This window comes from Toxotes jaculatrix, chromosome 17, assembly GCF_017976425.1.
Source record: "Toxotes jaculatrix isolate fToxJac2 chromosome 17, fToxJac2.pri, whole genome shotgun sequence".
Lineage (NCBI taxonomy): Eukaryota > Metazoa > Chordata > Actinopteri > Toxotidae > Toxotes > Toxotes jaculatrix.
Window position 1 is genome coordinate 21,865,069 of NC_054410.1, and position 15,466 is coordinate 21,880,534.

A 15,466-nucleotide genomic window follows, 5' to 3' on the forward strand; every position below is an offset into this window, starting at 1 on the left:
AACTATGCTAAATACTCTTAACCTTCTAGACAATCTCTGTGTTTGCTGGCAACATGACACTGACATTTAATACAGTACAGTGTCACTTTAAAAAAACAAACAAAAAAAAAAACAACAAAAAAAAAACATGGCAACACAGGATTACAATGTTCAAATGTCTCCAAATGTGATGTACATAAACTACATGTGTTGCACATATTTGATTATTTTTATTTATTTCCTAGTCTGTGCTCCTGATTTTCAGATTTAGAGAAAATATAATGAAATTTCAAAAAACCTCCTCCTGTTCTGCTGAACTGCTTTCTATCCTGTTGGCCTGCTTTTATTTTGTGCAACTTCCTGTTTCTCTGATAGCTTTCCTCTCCCTCTCTGCAGTGACATTTCTCCAAACTGAAGTTCCAGTTGCTTTTCGGCATTGTGTCAGTGAAGTTGTGTCATGCAGGAATATAAGTGATGAGAAACAACATTTCATTAAGGTCTGGGCTGAAAAAGAGTGAACCTGTTATTTGAAACTAAATGTTGTTTCTGCCTGTGAACTGAACACATGACACTACACTCTGTGTAGGAGTAATTATACTTCTCTTGATGTCAGCGTGTGCAGGGGAGGTGCACATGTGATCTTTTCAGTTTCAGCCAAGAGCCCCATGCTGTGGTGTGAGCCCAGTGTGTTGAACTGCGTGTTGAATATGAAGAAGAGGGATGTGTAGGATTGGTTTTGGTGATCACTGTCTCCCTGCTCTCTCTGCATCAGATGCATACACTAAGACGGAGGTGACTTACATCTGGACTCGTAATGCCTCCCAGTCAGTGGACGTTGCAGCTGACGGATCCAGACTCAACCAGTACGACTTGGTGGGCCAGAGTGTGGGGAAGGAGACCATTAAATCCAGTACCGGTGAGAGCAATTTATCAATGTATGCAAGTGAAAACAAAAAGGTTTCATGACGACTGCATTTTATGCCAGATGCCAGATGTTTGTGTGCAGACATTCACAGGTGCCTCTGAGAATTCTGGTCTTTCATTCTAACATTTCATGACAGTTAATAATTTTATAATATATATTTCTTTCAATAAAATTTGGATTAAATATTCAGGTTATCAGCATCATCTGTAGCACTCTAGTCCCTGTCATGACTTATATATAACGTAGTGACTCCCTGTTACAGGATCAGGTTACTGATCCATCTTTGACACCACATCATTTCTGTACTGAGGTGAAAGTCTTCTCAGTATGAAACCTTTAACTTATGGATATTGTGAAAATGTTTTATGACCTGCTGTTTATTTATATTCTGTTTTCCCATCTTTGGTATATATACAACATTGTACGCACTTTAGGCCGTCATTAAAACGACAGAAACACTTTATAGCTGAACAGCTCTGTGTGTGTAAAAATATCCTGCTTTTCTCTGATATTTCCCAGTGTCCTCTTGTGTTTTCTATGACATCCATACACAGAGAGTTGGTGTCAGTGTGAGTGTCAGCAGGACGTCAGGACAGGATTCAGACTGACATTTGCTAACCTCAGCATGAACATTTTCAACCAACAGCAGCACTTTAGATGTGCGTCATCTCCAAAACATGACGGAAACACATGCAATACAACAGCCTGCTCACAATCAGCTCAAACCATGACCTCTGTCTTTATATATTCTGTGGCTCTCACTCACTCACAGCTCTCTGTGGTCAGTGTTTTAATGATGGAGCTCAGCAGGCCATTTTTGGTTGACAGCTGTCATTCCAGGGGCAAACATCTGGATTCACAACTGATACCTCATAATCAAAATGCCTGCAGTTAGTGATGAGGATCCTGCTCCTGTATTGACTAGTCCCTGCTTGTAACATAGAGTGAGAATGATATGATTTTAGACTTTAAATAAACTTGCAGCAGCTCCCAAAGTTCCCAGCGTCACAGGGCGTCACAGGGCCAGGACAAACAGCCAAGCAAGTTTTACTCAAACCAAACAGCATCAGATTGCTCGCAAAGAGCCGAGCTGAAAGCAACGCACCGAGTGATCAAAGCAACTTCTGACAGGCAGACACAATGCAGTTAATGCATAATGAAACTGCTGTGTCTGCTGTGTATTAGGACTCTTCTACAGGAACAGTTAAAGTAGTCAATTAATCATGAAGGATTTTCCTCCACACTGAGCGATAAAAGTATTTCTTTAGATATCTTCTTTCATGATGGTTGCGTTATACAGGACATGAAAATAATACCATACCAGTCAGTTATACCCCTGTTAATTAGTCTGCCAGCGTCTGCCGTCAGTGACCCCCCTCACTCAGCTGGACGTCGTGCATTTACATGTCCCCCCTTTTCTCCTCAGGTGAATACACAGTCATGACAGCTCACTTCCATCTGAAGAGGAAGATCGGCTACTTTGTAATCCAGACGTATCTGCCCTGTATCATGACGGTCATCCTCTCCCAGGTCTCCTTCTGGCTCAATCGGGAGTCAGTACCAGCCAGAACCGTCTTTGGTGAGTCTGTTCATTTTAACTCTATTCACATGTTTAATTTAAGAGACAAAATACATAAGTAAGTATCACTTATTCTATCTATTAAAAATATATTCTACACAAGGCCAACATTTTGGATTCCTCAGAAATGAGTACACTCTTGGTTTGCATGTGTAATAACATCAGACTGGATCCATTTAGTTACAGTTTACAGTTGTAGAACTGTTAAAGTGGATTCAGACTGAAAGTGAGCCCTGTGTTAAACAGTGCACCCACCAAGCCCCCAACCTGCTTGGTTGGTATGTTGGTGGGGGCTGGGTGTTCAGATAAAATAAAACAATGAAACAGAATCCAGGAAATCCAATTTGAGTGACAGATTAATTGGATTTAAAGTTTTGGGAGACACTAACACGCTGCACAGAAGTTTCTAATGCTCAGCTCTGAACATCAGCTAAGATATCAGAGTGTGGACAAAGGGCATCTGAACCAGTTATAGTTTTGGGTTAAAAGGGACAAAACCAGCTGATGTACTCACCCCCACACCCACGTCTTAATGGAAAGGGATCATCTGGTTCAGATGGCGCAGGGAGCAGCAGGCCGTATGCACTGCACCACTATTACGGTGAAACAGAACTCCATCAAGGTCCCTCTGAAACCCTCCTCTGAAACCTGCAGGGCTTCCTCTGCCCAGGTTTGCATTCCTGATTTGAAACTGTGTGTTCGTGCTGACAGGTGAACATTTTATCAGGCCGCAGCAGGCACGCCACCAGATGTGGGTCACGCTGCAACTAGGCCTTATCTGCCGAAGGACAGCAGACCTACACCCACACTCTAATTTGGCATTTGCTAAAATGTCAGGAACTTGTATGAAGCTAACATCCCCCGCTTTACTCACTGCAGTATTATACAGTGTAATAAATCCAGTCATTATCTGTTGTGACTTGCAGGGAAGAAAGGAAAGATTGTGTGAAAGAATTAGGAGTTCGTGCAAGTTCTCAGTACCAGAAACATCAGGATCCTGGTTCATTTAAAAAAAGGCCTGTGCAGCCAGGAGTTCAATGCAGGAGGACAATCAGAAAACGACTCTCTGATTAGTTCACCTACAGTGCTCAGTCGGTCAGTATCTAGAAGAAGTAAGTGAACCCTTAGATTTATTAATTGTTCGAAACTTCTTTGGCAGCAGTAACCTTCAGTGAACACTCCTGAACCAGAGGCAGCAAATCAAAATCAAATCATGATGCTCCCTCCACCATACTTCTCTGTTGAGATGATTTGATATTTTCATGTTGGTATGCAGTGCCCTTTATATATCATAGGTAGCACTGCTTGTTCCATCTTAACAATCCAACCCTAGTTTCATCAGGCCACAAAACTTTTCCCAGAATCATTATGGAGAGTTAAGCTGTTCTTTGACAAACTTCATTTACATGGCAAAGCTGCAACTTCTTCTGTGGTGTCCTGCTGTGGACACCACGCTTCATGCAGCCATGCTACATGAACATAGATGTTAACCTGCATCAATGATTCCTTTAAGCATTTAGCTGTCAGGCTGGGCAGTTGGGAACACGAGGGAACGAGGACTCAAAAGCAGAAAACCCTAAGAGGTAGAGGTGCAGACAAACTGACAAAGGAACAGGGGAGCAACAAGACTTAAATACACAGGGGTAATGAGCAACAGGTGAATCCAATTAGGACGGGGCAGACAATCACAAAGGCGGGAAACTAGACAAAGACAGGAAGTAGGACAAGACTTCAAAATAAAACAGGAAATACTGTTGATGTCAGACTCCTACAGTGTCAATGTTTGAATCTATGTTCAATATAGACAAGAACATTGACCTTTTTTCACCTTCATAGTTCATGAAGATGGTATGACCCTGAGAAATCTTTCCCATTATTACTGCCATTATGTTCTATTGGTGCCTCATTACAAAAATCAAAGCCTAATATTGCAGAGGTGGTTTGGGAAGTACAATGAAACTAGCATCTATGTCTTCAGGTAAGAAATCACATCATGTGAAGTTGAGTTTTGAATAGAATTACCTTAAAGCACAGGTAATTCTAAAGCATAGAATTACCTTAGAGAAGAGAAGTTTGAAATGACAGAAGCAAAACTACCACATCATTTTCTAGTAATTACAATACGACTGGATCCACATCTTCACAGCTAGTGGTTGTAACGATGCATATCAAATCATACACACACAGGAGCCACAAACAGCTCTGCTGTGTGTTGCACAGTTGTCATTTGTGGGGATATTGCTATATCATAGTCGTTTAGAGTTTTAATGGTTTATTGTTATTGCAACATTAAGGTACATTTCATCTTGTTGTTTATCTAGATAGTTCTGTACCTTGCAGGATAGCTGTAAAATGACTCCCCTGGCAGGGGGAGGGAATAGAATGATGTCTCCATCTCACATTGGGATTCCTCAAGTGTCACTCATCAAGGAAATTAATCTGCAACTGCTTTTACCAACTTCAAAGAAATTCATGGCTGAAACCGTCTTATTGTAGCAAGTTTAGGTTTGTATTCAAGTTAATTCCAATGATTCATTTCACTCCGGACTTTTAGTTGTGTCTGTAAAATACTTAAAATGGTGCAACACTAACTAACGCAATTCATTGTATCATCAAACTCAGTTTTATTAATCTCGATTCAAAAAAAAACCTCTGGCACTTTTTGGCTAGTTTGGTAAAACAGTATAGTCTTTTTTGGATGGGAGGAAGGAACTTCTGTGAGGGTGTTCCTTTGCAAAACTGCGGGTCGGTGTGTGTGGGAGACGTGTCTCTTTGAAGATGTTTGTCAGATTTCATTCTTTTCCAGATCACTTTTTATTTTTCCGGACTTTCTTTCTTCCACTTTTGTTCTCTTGACACGTAAGCCTGGCTTTTATCAAAACAAACAAACAAAAAAAAAAAAACATGAGCACATAAGCACAGAACATCAAAATTGTCTTTCCCCATGAATTCTAAATGACTTTCACTTTTACCAGCTGCTTTCAGGTGGTGGTCAGCTCAGTTATACTGTCTTATTCCACACACAAGCCACAGTTAATTTTTCCTCAAAAATGCTTCCTCCTAGTTTAGAGACTTTTCATGGCAGGCCACTTTCCTTTTAGAGAAGATGATTATTATTATGTTGCCTTTGTAAAATTATTTTGGTGAATAAATGGTTAAATTCACAAACAAGTTTATTTTCTGCACTGAACTGATTTTTTCCAACGTTAAAAATCCCAAAAAACGACGTTAATGCACAGGCTCATGTTAATGCACAGATTGGACCACTGGACCATTTGTGGGCTCCATGTTTGTTCATGACAAACTGATACATTTTCAGATCTTTGCCGCAAAATGCAGGTAAATTTGTGTCTGTGCATTCATTTCCATCTTTCCTTCAACCTCCTATCCAATCACACCTCAATACAAATAAAACTGACTTAAAGAAGAAGACTCTTTCCAGTGTACCATGAATATACATATAACATTTCAATATAATCTGGTTTTTAATATATTGTACTTTATGCCAAGATACTGAGTTTCTGCCCACCCAGCAGCTGGCATTGAGTTAACGACCAGAAGCAGAGCTCAGCAGTGTTAATATACTACAGGTGTGTCTGATGAGGTGATTGCAGACAGGTGAGTGGGCGTTTTGGCGGGAAACATGAAGTAGGTCAGCCAGGCCTAGGCACACACACAAACACGAAAACAGACAAACAGGGGACAAACAAGAAACAATTCAATTCGATTCAATTTTATTTATATAGCGCCTTCCACAATCAAAATTGTCTCAAAGTGCTTTACAGAGACCCAGAGCAATCACTTAAGGCGACAGTTGCAAGGAAAAACTCCCTTTTAACAGGAAGAAACCTTGAGCAGAACCTGGCTCAAACACAAGGGAGGAGGGAGAGACTGTCGGCTCCTGACAGCCAAGGAAAGGTTTAAAGATCAGTCACATGATCTTGGTTTTTGTTTAGTTTGGAGTTTTCAGTGCGATGTCCTAACTGCAGTTCTTTTGGAGTTTTTCTATAGCACCTCCATGGGGAAGTCAGATCTGGCTCATAAGGTGTCACAGAAGGTGTCACGGCCTCTGCATCAGTTAAATCCATGTAGAATATTTTAATACTAGTAAGATCAAAACCAAAGTGTTACAAGTGATCTGCATTTGCACAATTTTTCACAATGCTCATTCTACAGGGTGAAATATAGCAGGGGAGTAGAGGTGTGTGTCCATGGTTTTGCATGTTTATGTATAGGTTGTGTGTGTGTGTGTGTGTGTGTGTACAAATGAGGAATGCAACATCAAAAGGAAAGCACATTATCCTCTTACAGTGGGAAATATGACTTTTAAATATGACCTGCAGCTCAAATAGTATGAATGTGTGTGTGCTTGTCTGTGTGTGTGTGTGTGTGTGTGTGTGTGTTTATGTTAATGGGGAGCTAATGCTTTTCTTGAAGCTAAAACTCCACCACGAGTCTGTGAATGACAGAAAAGCTCTTCTAACATTGTGAGAAGTCAGAGACAAAAACATGTCAATGTCCCCGCTGTTGGTCCACACTGATAAGAATGAAAAAGTCCTTTTGCTCATTCGTGTTTAGAATCAAATCTTCCTTCAGCCACAAGAAATGAGTGACACCTCTAGTCTTTTTAAGTCTCTAATCAAGACTGACAAACCAGCAGAGGTCTGCACGGTCACAGTAAGGCAGACAGGACTGACTGAAGTGGAACTCAGAGCTCATGTGAAGTTGTAGCATCTGTCAGGGTTTGTAGAAAGGAGACATAGTCCCAGGTAAACCTTTTGAAGAAGGGTTATTAATCTAAAAAAAATCACAGACTCCATGTATACTGTGTATTCTTCATTTTTAACCTCATGTACATATGTAAATATGAAGATATGTTTTTATTTTTTCTGATACTGGGGGGTATATTTTAAGTATTTATTTTATTTTATTTATTTTAGAGATTTTATTTAATTTAGAAATATTTTTTATCTTACCTCTATCTTCCAACTCGCTGTGTGCTACGCTGCATTTTCTTCATTTTCCATTGGGAGTTTGATTGTAATTAAAGAATTTCCCTAAGGGGATTAATAATGTTTTTCAGGTTCTCATTCTGAACATGTGAAGAAATTCTTTAACACCTTGCCACTGACAAAATGTCTGCAGTGTTTGTCACCTCCTGAGTGCTGTCAGTTATTTTTTTTATTTAGGGGGCACTCTGATTTAATATTGTACTTCCATGAAGGTGGGGGACTTTGGAGAGACAGGTCAAAAAAAAAAAAAAAAACTTTAAGAAGAAGAGGCTCAGACATCCCTATTCAATCTGACATTTAATTTCAGAATTGACAAATCTTCTGCAGAGCCACAGAAGAAATGTTTTCACAGGATGAGTAGAGCTCTTTATGACAAATAAACTGCCTTCATATGGTTTCTGTTTAGTGTTGTTGTGCACTAACACATACACACAGCCTGTGTACTTGCAAATATCTGCATTTTGTAATTTAGCATCCTGTCTTCTGCTCTGTAAGTAACACCTGGCATATGGCATTTGACAATCAGACAGTCATTCGGTGGCCTCTGCCAAGTCAGGATGGCAGATTTATCAGTATTTGAAATGTTTTATTTAATATAGCTGTTATCTTAAGGCCATTCTGAACTGTTTGCCTTTTATCTAATATATTCTCTCATACTGAATGTCAATTTTTCCTAAATCCTTTTGCTGTCTCTTTCAAGGTGTCACTACAGTTCTGACGATGACAACCCTGAGTATCAGTGCCCGCAATTCACTGCCCAAGGTGGCCTATGCCACAGCCATGGACTGGTTCATCGCTGTCTGTTACGCCTTCGTCTTCTCTGCGCTCATCGAATTTGCTACCGTCAACTACTTCACCAAGCGAGGCTGGGCCTGGGATGGAAAGAGTGTCGTCAATGACAAGGTAGAGCCGTCACACACACCTGGAGGGGAAGAGTGCAGCCCGTTGATAACACACACTGAGTGACCAGAAGTAAACCAGGCCGTTTGGTCAAATGCTGCTCTTATTATAAAATTGTGTGGCAGCAAGAATAAATGAAGGATGGTTACTAGTAGAAGCTGGGTAAACCAAAAAAAAAAAAAACCTAAACAAAAAAAAAAAAAATACATTGAAAGGATTCGCTTTTTTTTTTTACATTTCATTATTTTGCACCTTGCTAAAATCGTTTAAATTCATCTTTTCCCTCTGATATGTCATGTTTGCTGTGAGACCTCACATAGACAGGTGTGTGACTTTCCAATTCGTTTCCAATCAACTGAGTTTACCACAGGTGGACTCCAATCAAGGTAGAGAAACATCTCAAAGAGAGATGGGAGGCACCTGAGCTAAATTTAAATTTTAGAGTTTTAGCTTTGTCATTATAAGTTAGAGTTTGTAGATTGATGACTGAAAAATGATTTTAGCAAAAGACTACAACTGAACTGAACAAAGATGTGAACAAAGTGAGGGGGTCTGAATACTTTCTGGATGCACTCTATACTACAACAGCTCCTACAGTAAATTCAGCATAATGTACATTTTATCAGCATAAATTCTACAACAACAAATTCAGTACAACAACATGCCATCTCATATTCACCGCTCTGCTGCTCTGAGTTTCTGTTTGGTGAGATTTAAAACACCTTTGTTCACATCTGCAGGGAGGTGCAGTGGTTAGCACTGTCACCTCACAGTAAGAGGGTTCCAGGTTCAAACCCCGGTCTGGGCTCTTCTGTGTGGAGTTTCCATGTTCTCCCTGTGCCTGCTTCCATGGGTTTTCTCTGGGTACTCCAGCTTCCTCCCAAAAACATGCACATGAGGTTAATTAGCTACTCTACACTGCCCCTAGGTGTGAGTGTGTGTGTGTGGTTTTCTGTCTTTGTGTGTCGGCCCTCCGATTGACTGGCGGCCAGTCCAGGATGTACCCCACCTCTGGCCCGTAGTCAGCCCTGACGGATCAAGTGGTATAGAAAATGGATGTTCACGAATACATTTGTGATGTGGCTTTCAGAGATACAAACAGCACAACCCTGTCTCCTAGATATTATGTCTGTGTAATATAAAAATTACTGCCTGGATTATGTCCTTTGGCAGTCTTAAGTAATTAAGTCATTTAAGTTAGATTTTGTTTATATCCAAGTCCAAGATGGATGAAGCCAAGTAATTTAAAAAACAGAAATGTTTGACTGATTAAACTGGAACAAAAGGTCCACATGGAAGATGTCAGGTGAGACTCTCAGTCATCCAGGCCGTGGTTATCCAGGAAGAGCTGAATTGAGGGCAACTGGATGCCCTCAGTTCTGACTGACTGGTGGAGAGTCCCAGGTATTTAACCTCTGTGGGGTCAAGACCATTGATGTCACTTGGTGTTTTAGTCACTGGAGTCACCTGAGGCCAAGTGTGACTGGTTGCTGAATCTCCTGAGATGGTATACAAGGACAGCATTGTAGGTAGTGAATAAGTGGTGTCGTAGACCTCCTCCTTGATTGATAACGACCCCACAGAGGTTCAATACCTGATTCTCAAGAACTCTACACTGATTTAAAGAGGTCTCTGTGTGATGAATCCAAGCAGAAGGATTTTTTACGAAAATTACAGTAATTAGGCAGCAACGTTCTAAGGTGTCTACATGCACAGGAGGCGTTCAGGCACAAGATTGAGTTGTAGGTTACACACCTTTTGGAAGCACTCAAAGCCCAATACACAATCACATGAGTAAAACACAGGAAAATAGCCTTTAAGCGTTACGCAGCATAGTAAACTGCTGGACTGATTAAAAGCTACAGGAACTGGCAGAACGGGGAGAAAACATTAGCTTTCAGAAGTAAAAAAAAAACAACTAAAAACTAAAATAATCAGAATCTGCATAACAGTGTTTCTTTTTAATACATTATACAATTAACATGAATTGCAATAATTAACATGCTGATTTTCAAAGCCCTTGTTTGAACATTATCATATGTTAATTATCGACATTTCATAATCTAGATGGCAGGTTTCCTTCAAAATGATTTGCTGTTGGAGATTATAAGTATGTAAATGGTTTGAGGAAGACAGATGGTAAAAGGGGAAGAAATGACAGAAGAAGAATAATGACACCCTGTCTACACAGGCGTTCAGCCATGATTTTCAGTCTCACTCGCTCACTAAGCAAATCCACTTAAGTTTTAATCATTGCACATGAAGGGGGCAAAGATGTGAAGCGGAACGGAAGTTGAATTGGTGTTTCTCAAACAGGTCAAACAAAGGTGTCACTAATGACTAACATTGTTCAATAGCTGCCTTACACTGCTTTAAAGTAATTGCTTATCTGGAGGCATCATTAATCGTATTAGTTTCCTGCTTTGACAGCAGAGTCTGACTCATTTGGGAACAAAGAAACAACAGAGTAGCGATGCTGGAAAGGCTTTAAGGCTACAAGATTTGTCCAGAAAGCAAAACGCCATGTCCAACAGGTGCTGCTCAGAATAGTGGGGAAGCCCAAAACTCTAACATGCATTTTTCATTTGCAAAAGAGAAACTGTCCCATAATTGTTTGCTAGCTGATTAAAATGCAATGAATTCAGGAAATATTCCAGGCTTCCAAAGGAAGACATAAAGTTTGGGGACCATTGTTTCCTGTAACTCAAAGGTTCCCAACCCTCAAGTTTCTGGAGCCGCCTTTGTCCAATAAATTAGTAACAGTGACAAACACAGAACAGGCATTCTCAGTCACCAGCTCCATAACAGTAAATACCACTGACCAATGTTAGCAACATTAGTATGAAAGTAGAAGTAATGTAAATGAACCAAACTGCCCATAGACAGTTTAGCAGCATTTATGCAGCTATTTAATGAATGAAAGAAAGCTATCACTGGTGTTTCAACATAATTTGGAAGCTGATCTGAAAACAGTGTCTCACACCTTTGCTCGGTCTTTCAGACTTGATGTCAAAGCCCTGCCTTTGGCTCATTCAGTTATTAGTGCACCTTCAGTTGCTCAGGAGCCTTGTGCACAAGAGTCAGTGTGGGACAGTTGGTCTTCAGATTGTGTCTTCCTAGCAGTCATTGGTTCCCCCATGAGACACTCAAAAAAACAAATGCTTCAAAGATACCACAAGAACTTTGAGTTATTTACATAACCACAGTTCTCTAAGTAACACGAGTGAGTTCCTCACCAGACACACTCCTTGCTTGTAGCTAGCAGTGAGGAAGCTGAGTGTTTTGAATCACAGTCAGCTTAGTGTCAGACCCATTCATAAGGGGAGGGTCTCTACCCTCCATGAATCTGATACACTTGGTTGCAGCCAGTCCTGGCTGACAGAATTCAATTCTGACCAAAGGCTTTCCCAATGCCAGACACTCATTCATGCTACTCAGAGAACCGTGGTTGTGTAAATAACCCAAGACAGTTATTCGATTCAGTTAAGATGGATGAAGTGACTAATTGGCAATACTTGTCTTTATGCAGTGTGTAACTAGAGTGTAGAAGAGTGTGTGAAAGAATCTACAGGCCCTATTTTAGACATCCAAGTGCTGAATTTTTTCTTTTTCTTTTCTCTTTGCCAGTCTGTATTGTATTTCGGTGCAGCAGAGACTGATCATTCAAATGAGGCAGTTTGAAGCCGGGTGTTGGTATTTTGGAGGAAATTGAATCATCTCAGAACCACATCTGTTAAATTAAATCCCGCAGCCGCCTGAAGACAGCAGGACAGATACGCTGATAAATCTGCAGCCTCTGATTTGAGAAGTACTGCATCAGAGTGCAGGGCCTTTACACACGACCGGCCACCGTGTTTACTTTCATTAAATCATGTGCAAATAATACCAGGTGGCTGCAGAATGAACACACACATGTCTACACACATCAGACTGGTTGATTATAACTTTCTGTTGGTTATGTGGGACACGTTAGATTACATCAGCTCATAAATCATGTGTCTTTGCCTCCTTTTCAGAATTTTGAGAATATGATGGGAGATTTTTTTTGTTTTGTTTTGTTTGTTTTGACGCTGTAATGGCTACTTGTTTTATTGTCAGCTTAATGTGGTGAAGTAGGAGATTATCTGGACTGGATTAGCTCTGTAGCTCTGACCCTTTGAAGACCTGTCCTCCATTATTTGCCCAGTGGCCAAGACAAGCAACCCCATCTGTAACAATGACTACTGCCCTGTAGTGTTAAGATCTCTGGTGATGAAGAGCTCTGAGAGGCATACTAAGTGGTTATAGATCTTCAAACAAAATTTTAAATAAAACAAAGAGAAACTTATTACATCATCCGTTGAAACAAATATGTTATCCAACACCAATCACCCATGTGAAAAAGTAATCTGAATAGCTGGTTGTGCCACCTTTTGCAGCAACGATTGCAACCAAACTCGACCGATAACTGGAGCTCAGTCTTCCACACTGCTGTGGATGACTTTTGGTCCACTCTTTGCAGAGTAGTTTAAATTTAGCCACACTGGATGGATTTTGAGTATGAATCCCAGATTTAAGGTCATGCCATGGCATCTCTGTTGCTTTTGATCCATTTAAAAGTGGACTTGCTCTTATGCTTTGGATCATTGTCTTGCTGCATAAACCAGTTACACTTTATCTTCATATCATTGACTGATGACCAAACGTTCTCCCTCAGAATGTCTGTTCTGGTAGAGATCACAATGCATTTTTCCCTGAATTATGGCAAGTCACCCAAGAATCCCCACATCATCACACTACCACCACCATGCCTGACCATAGGTATGATGCTTTTGCACTTTACAGACGCCCACACAGTGCATGTGTCCAAGATCTACCACTTTGCACTTGTTCACAAACACTTCAAAATAAAAGTAGACTTTGTAGGACTGGCACAAGTTTATAACTGGCACACAAAGTGGTCCTGGGTTTGATCCTGAACCTGGATGACAGCTGGGTTTAAGCAGCTTACTATTGTGCTATAGAAATTATAATGAGGTTGTTAGAATGATACAGTAGCACCACTTTGCATAGAAAATGACATTCATTCACTTCCATTGTTGACAAAAATGACACAGATGGGACACAGATGGTCAAGTGTTTATGACTGGCATCCTCTATTAAAACTATTAATGAAGGGCAATGGGGTCCAGTGTGTGTTTGGCAAAAATTGAGCTAGAGTATGGTAAATAACAAAATCAGTTAAACACATATAATATTTGAAAATTCCATGTAATCTATATGGTGTGATTAGAACAATATTCTCGTACTATATAAAACAGATACGAGTGCAACAATGATTTCCAATCATAAACAATCAAGTTTATAATCTTCTTCAAGGCGACTTTACCTTTGCCTTATATTATGGTCCTGTTTTGCGATCTGCTGCTGGTTGAGCTAGGTGTTAACTCAAACTTAACTCTTCCTCAGTGTTTTGATATCTGCCCCTTTATATTCTGCTATGCACAGTATTTTATTAAACACACTGTTTTCTCAGTGATTCTACTTTATATTTAAAACTGTTTACTGATGGAATTAATGCTGTGAAAATATACTAACTAGCTAATGAGGAACGACATGATAATCATGAACTTTTAATGAACAGTTTGTGGATAACTCAGAATCAAGACCTATGTACTAGATAATGATAAAATACTAGATAAAATAACAGACTGTGAAATACTGTGTTAATAAATCATTAGGTAGTGACTGGTTCATAAATATCAGTGAAATGGAATAGTAAGAACTTAGTATGGACTCATTAATTATCCTGTCGTTCCTGATTCATTCCTCACTTGTACCTCAGTAACTACACATTATTGTGTACTGTCCTGTAAAGTGTTACCAAAGAATTTGTGTCCTGTCAAAACCTTTCCTGCACAACAATATTAATTCATTTTGATCATGGCAACGTAGTAAAATGGCCTTCAAAAGGTCTCTAACACTGAGGCGTTCTGTTTGCAGAAAAAGGAAGCATCCATCATGAAGAAGAACAATGCCTACGCTGTAGCTGTGGCTAACTACGCTCCCAACATCACAAAGGACTCTACGCTGCCCACCATCTCCAAGTGTGCTCTGAGCGAACCCAACAAAACCACCACAGAGACGAAGCCCGAGCAGAACAAGAAAACCTTCAACAGTGTCAGCAAGATCGACCGCATCTCCCGCATCATGTTCCCTGTGCTGTTTGGGAGCTTTAACCTGGTCTACTGGGCAACCTACCTGAACCGAGAACCAGTCATTAAAGATCTGGATCCCTCCAAATGAACTGCAGGGGACTCACTCCAAATCCCACAGCCTGTTCAGGATTTGTACACCTGTTGGCATTCAGTTTTCGTTAGTCAGAAGCATGGAGAATTCTCTCCTCTCTTTCCTTACTGAGTACAATTTAGGATCGATGCGGGTAAACATCGCAGCTGGGTTAGAATAAGCCTGAGAGCGCACACTGCGAGCGTATGTGTCAAACAGGAAACTCTGCCATTGCATCATTATCTTAGTTTTACGTGTAGTTTCAGGTGCCCAAACTGAGAGGGAATTAAACCCATTATTGTCTAGTTCCTCTCGGAGCAGAAAAAAAAAAATCAATGTTCAATGTTTACATAGCATTTAAAAAAATGAAAAGAAAGAAAACCTAACCGCCAACATGCTTTGCTTTTGTTGTATGTCATACCCCATGTGTCTGTCTCTGTATCAATAACAATCAAAGGCAAAGATGCCAAAATCATCTTTTTAAAAAAAGTGAGAAAATAATGGTTGTTTAAAGCTCCACTAATCAGTATTTTTATATTAACAACAAGGCAAATGACTGTGTAATATGAAAAGTGTCAGCCACAGTTATAAACCTACACAGAATTATCACCAACTGTGAGGTTTCCCCAGTTTTGGTCATCAGAGTCATTCCCAGCAGCAGCAGGAAGCTGCTAAAGAGCCAGTTATTTTTCTCAGGAGCTGGTGGAGACCAAACCAGAGGTAAAAGGAAATGTGTAAATGAGCAATTGTTTGCTGACACATTTGCCATTACAACCTAACAATATATCAGTGTTGTGTTTTCAG

General features: G+C 40.2%; 1 protein-coding gene across 1 annotated transcript in view; it reads left to right on the forward strand.

Annotated features, from left to right (window-relative positions):
* Window positions 1-14,680, forward strand: part of gabra2a (gamma-aminobutyric acid type A receptor subunit alpha2a) — a 34,506-nt gene extending 19,826 nt beyond the window's left edge. The window contains exons 6-9 of the mRNA XM_041060539.1: window positions 752-895; window positions 2,331-2,483; window positions 8,196-8,398; window positions 14,378-14,680. Coding sequence (XP_040916473.1) covers window positions 752-895; window positions 2,331-2,483; window positions 8,196-8,398; window positions 14,378-14,680 — 803 coding nt within the window. The remainder of the gene's footprint in view (window positions 1-751; window positions 896-2,330; window positions 2,484-8,195; window positions 8,399-14,377) is intronic.
* Window positions 14,681-15,466: the final 786 nt, after the last annotated feature.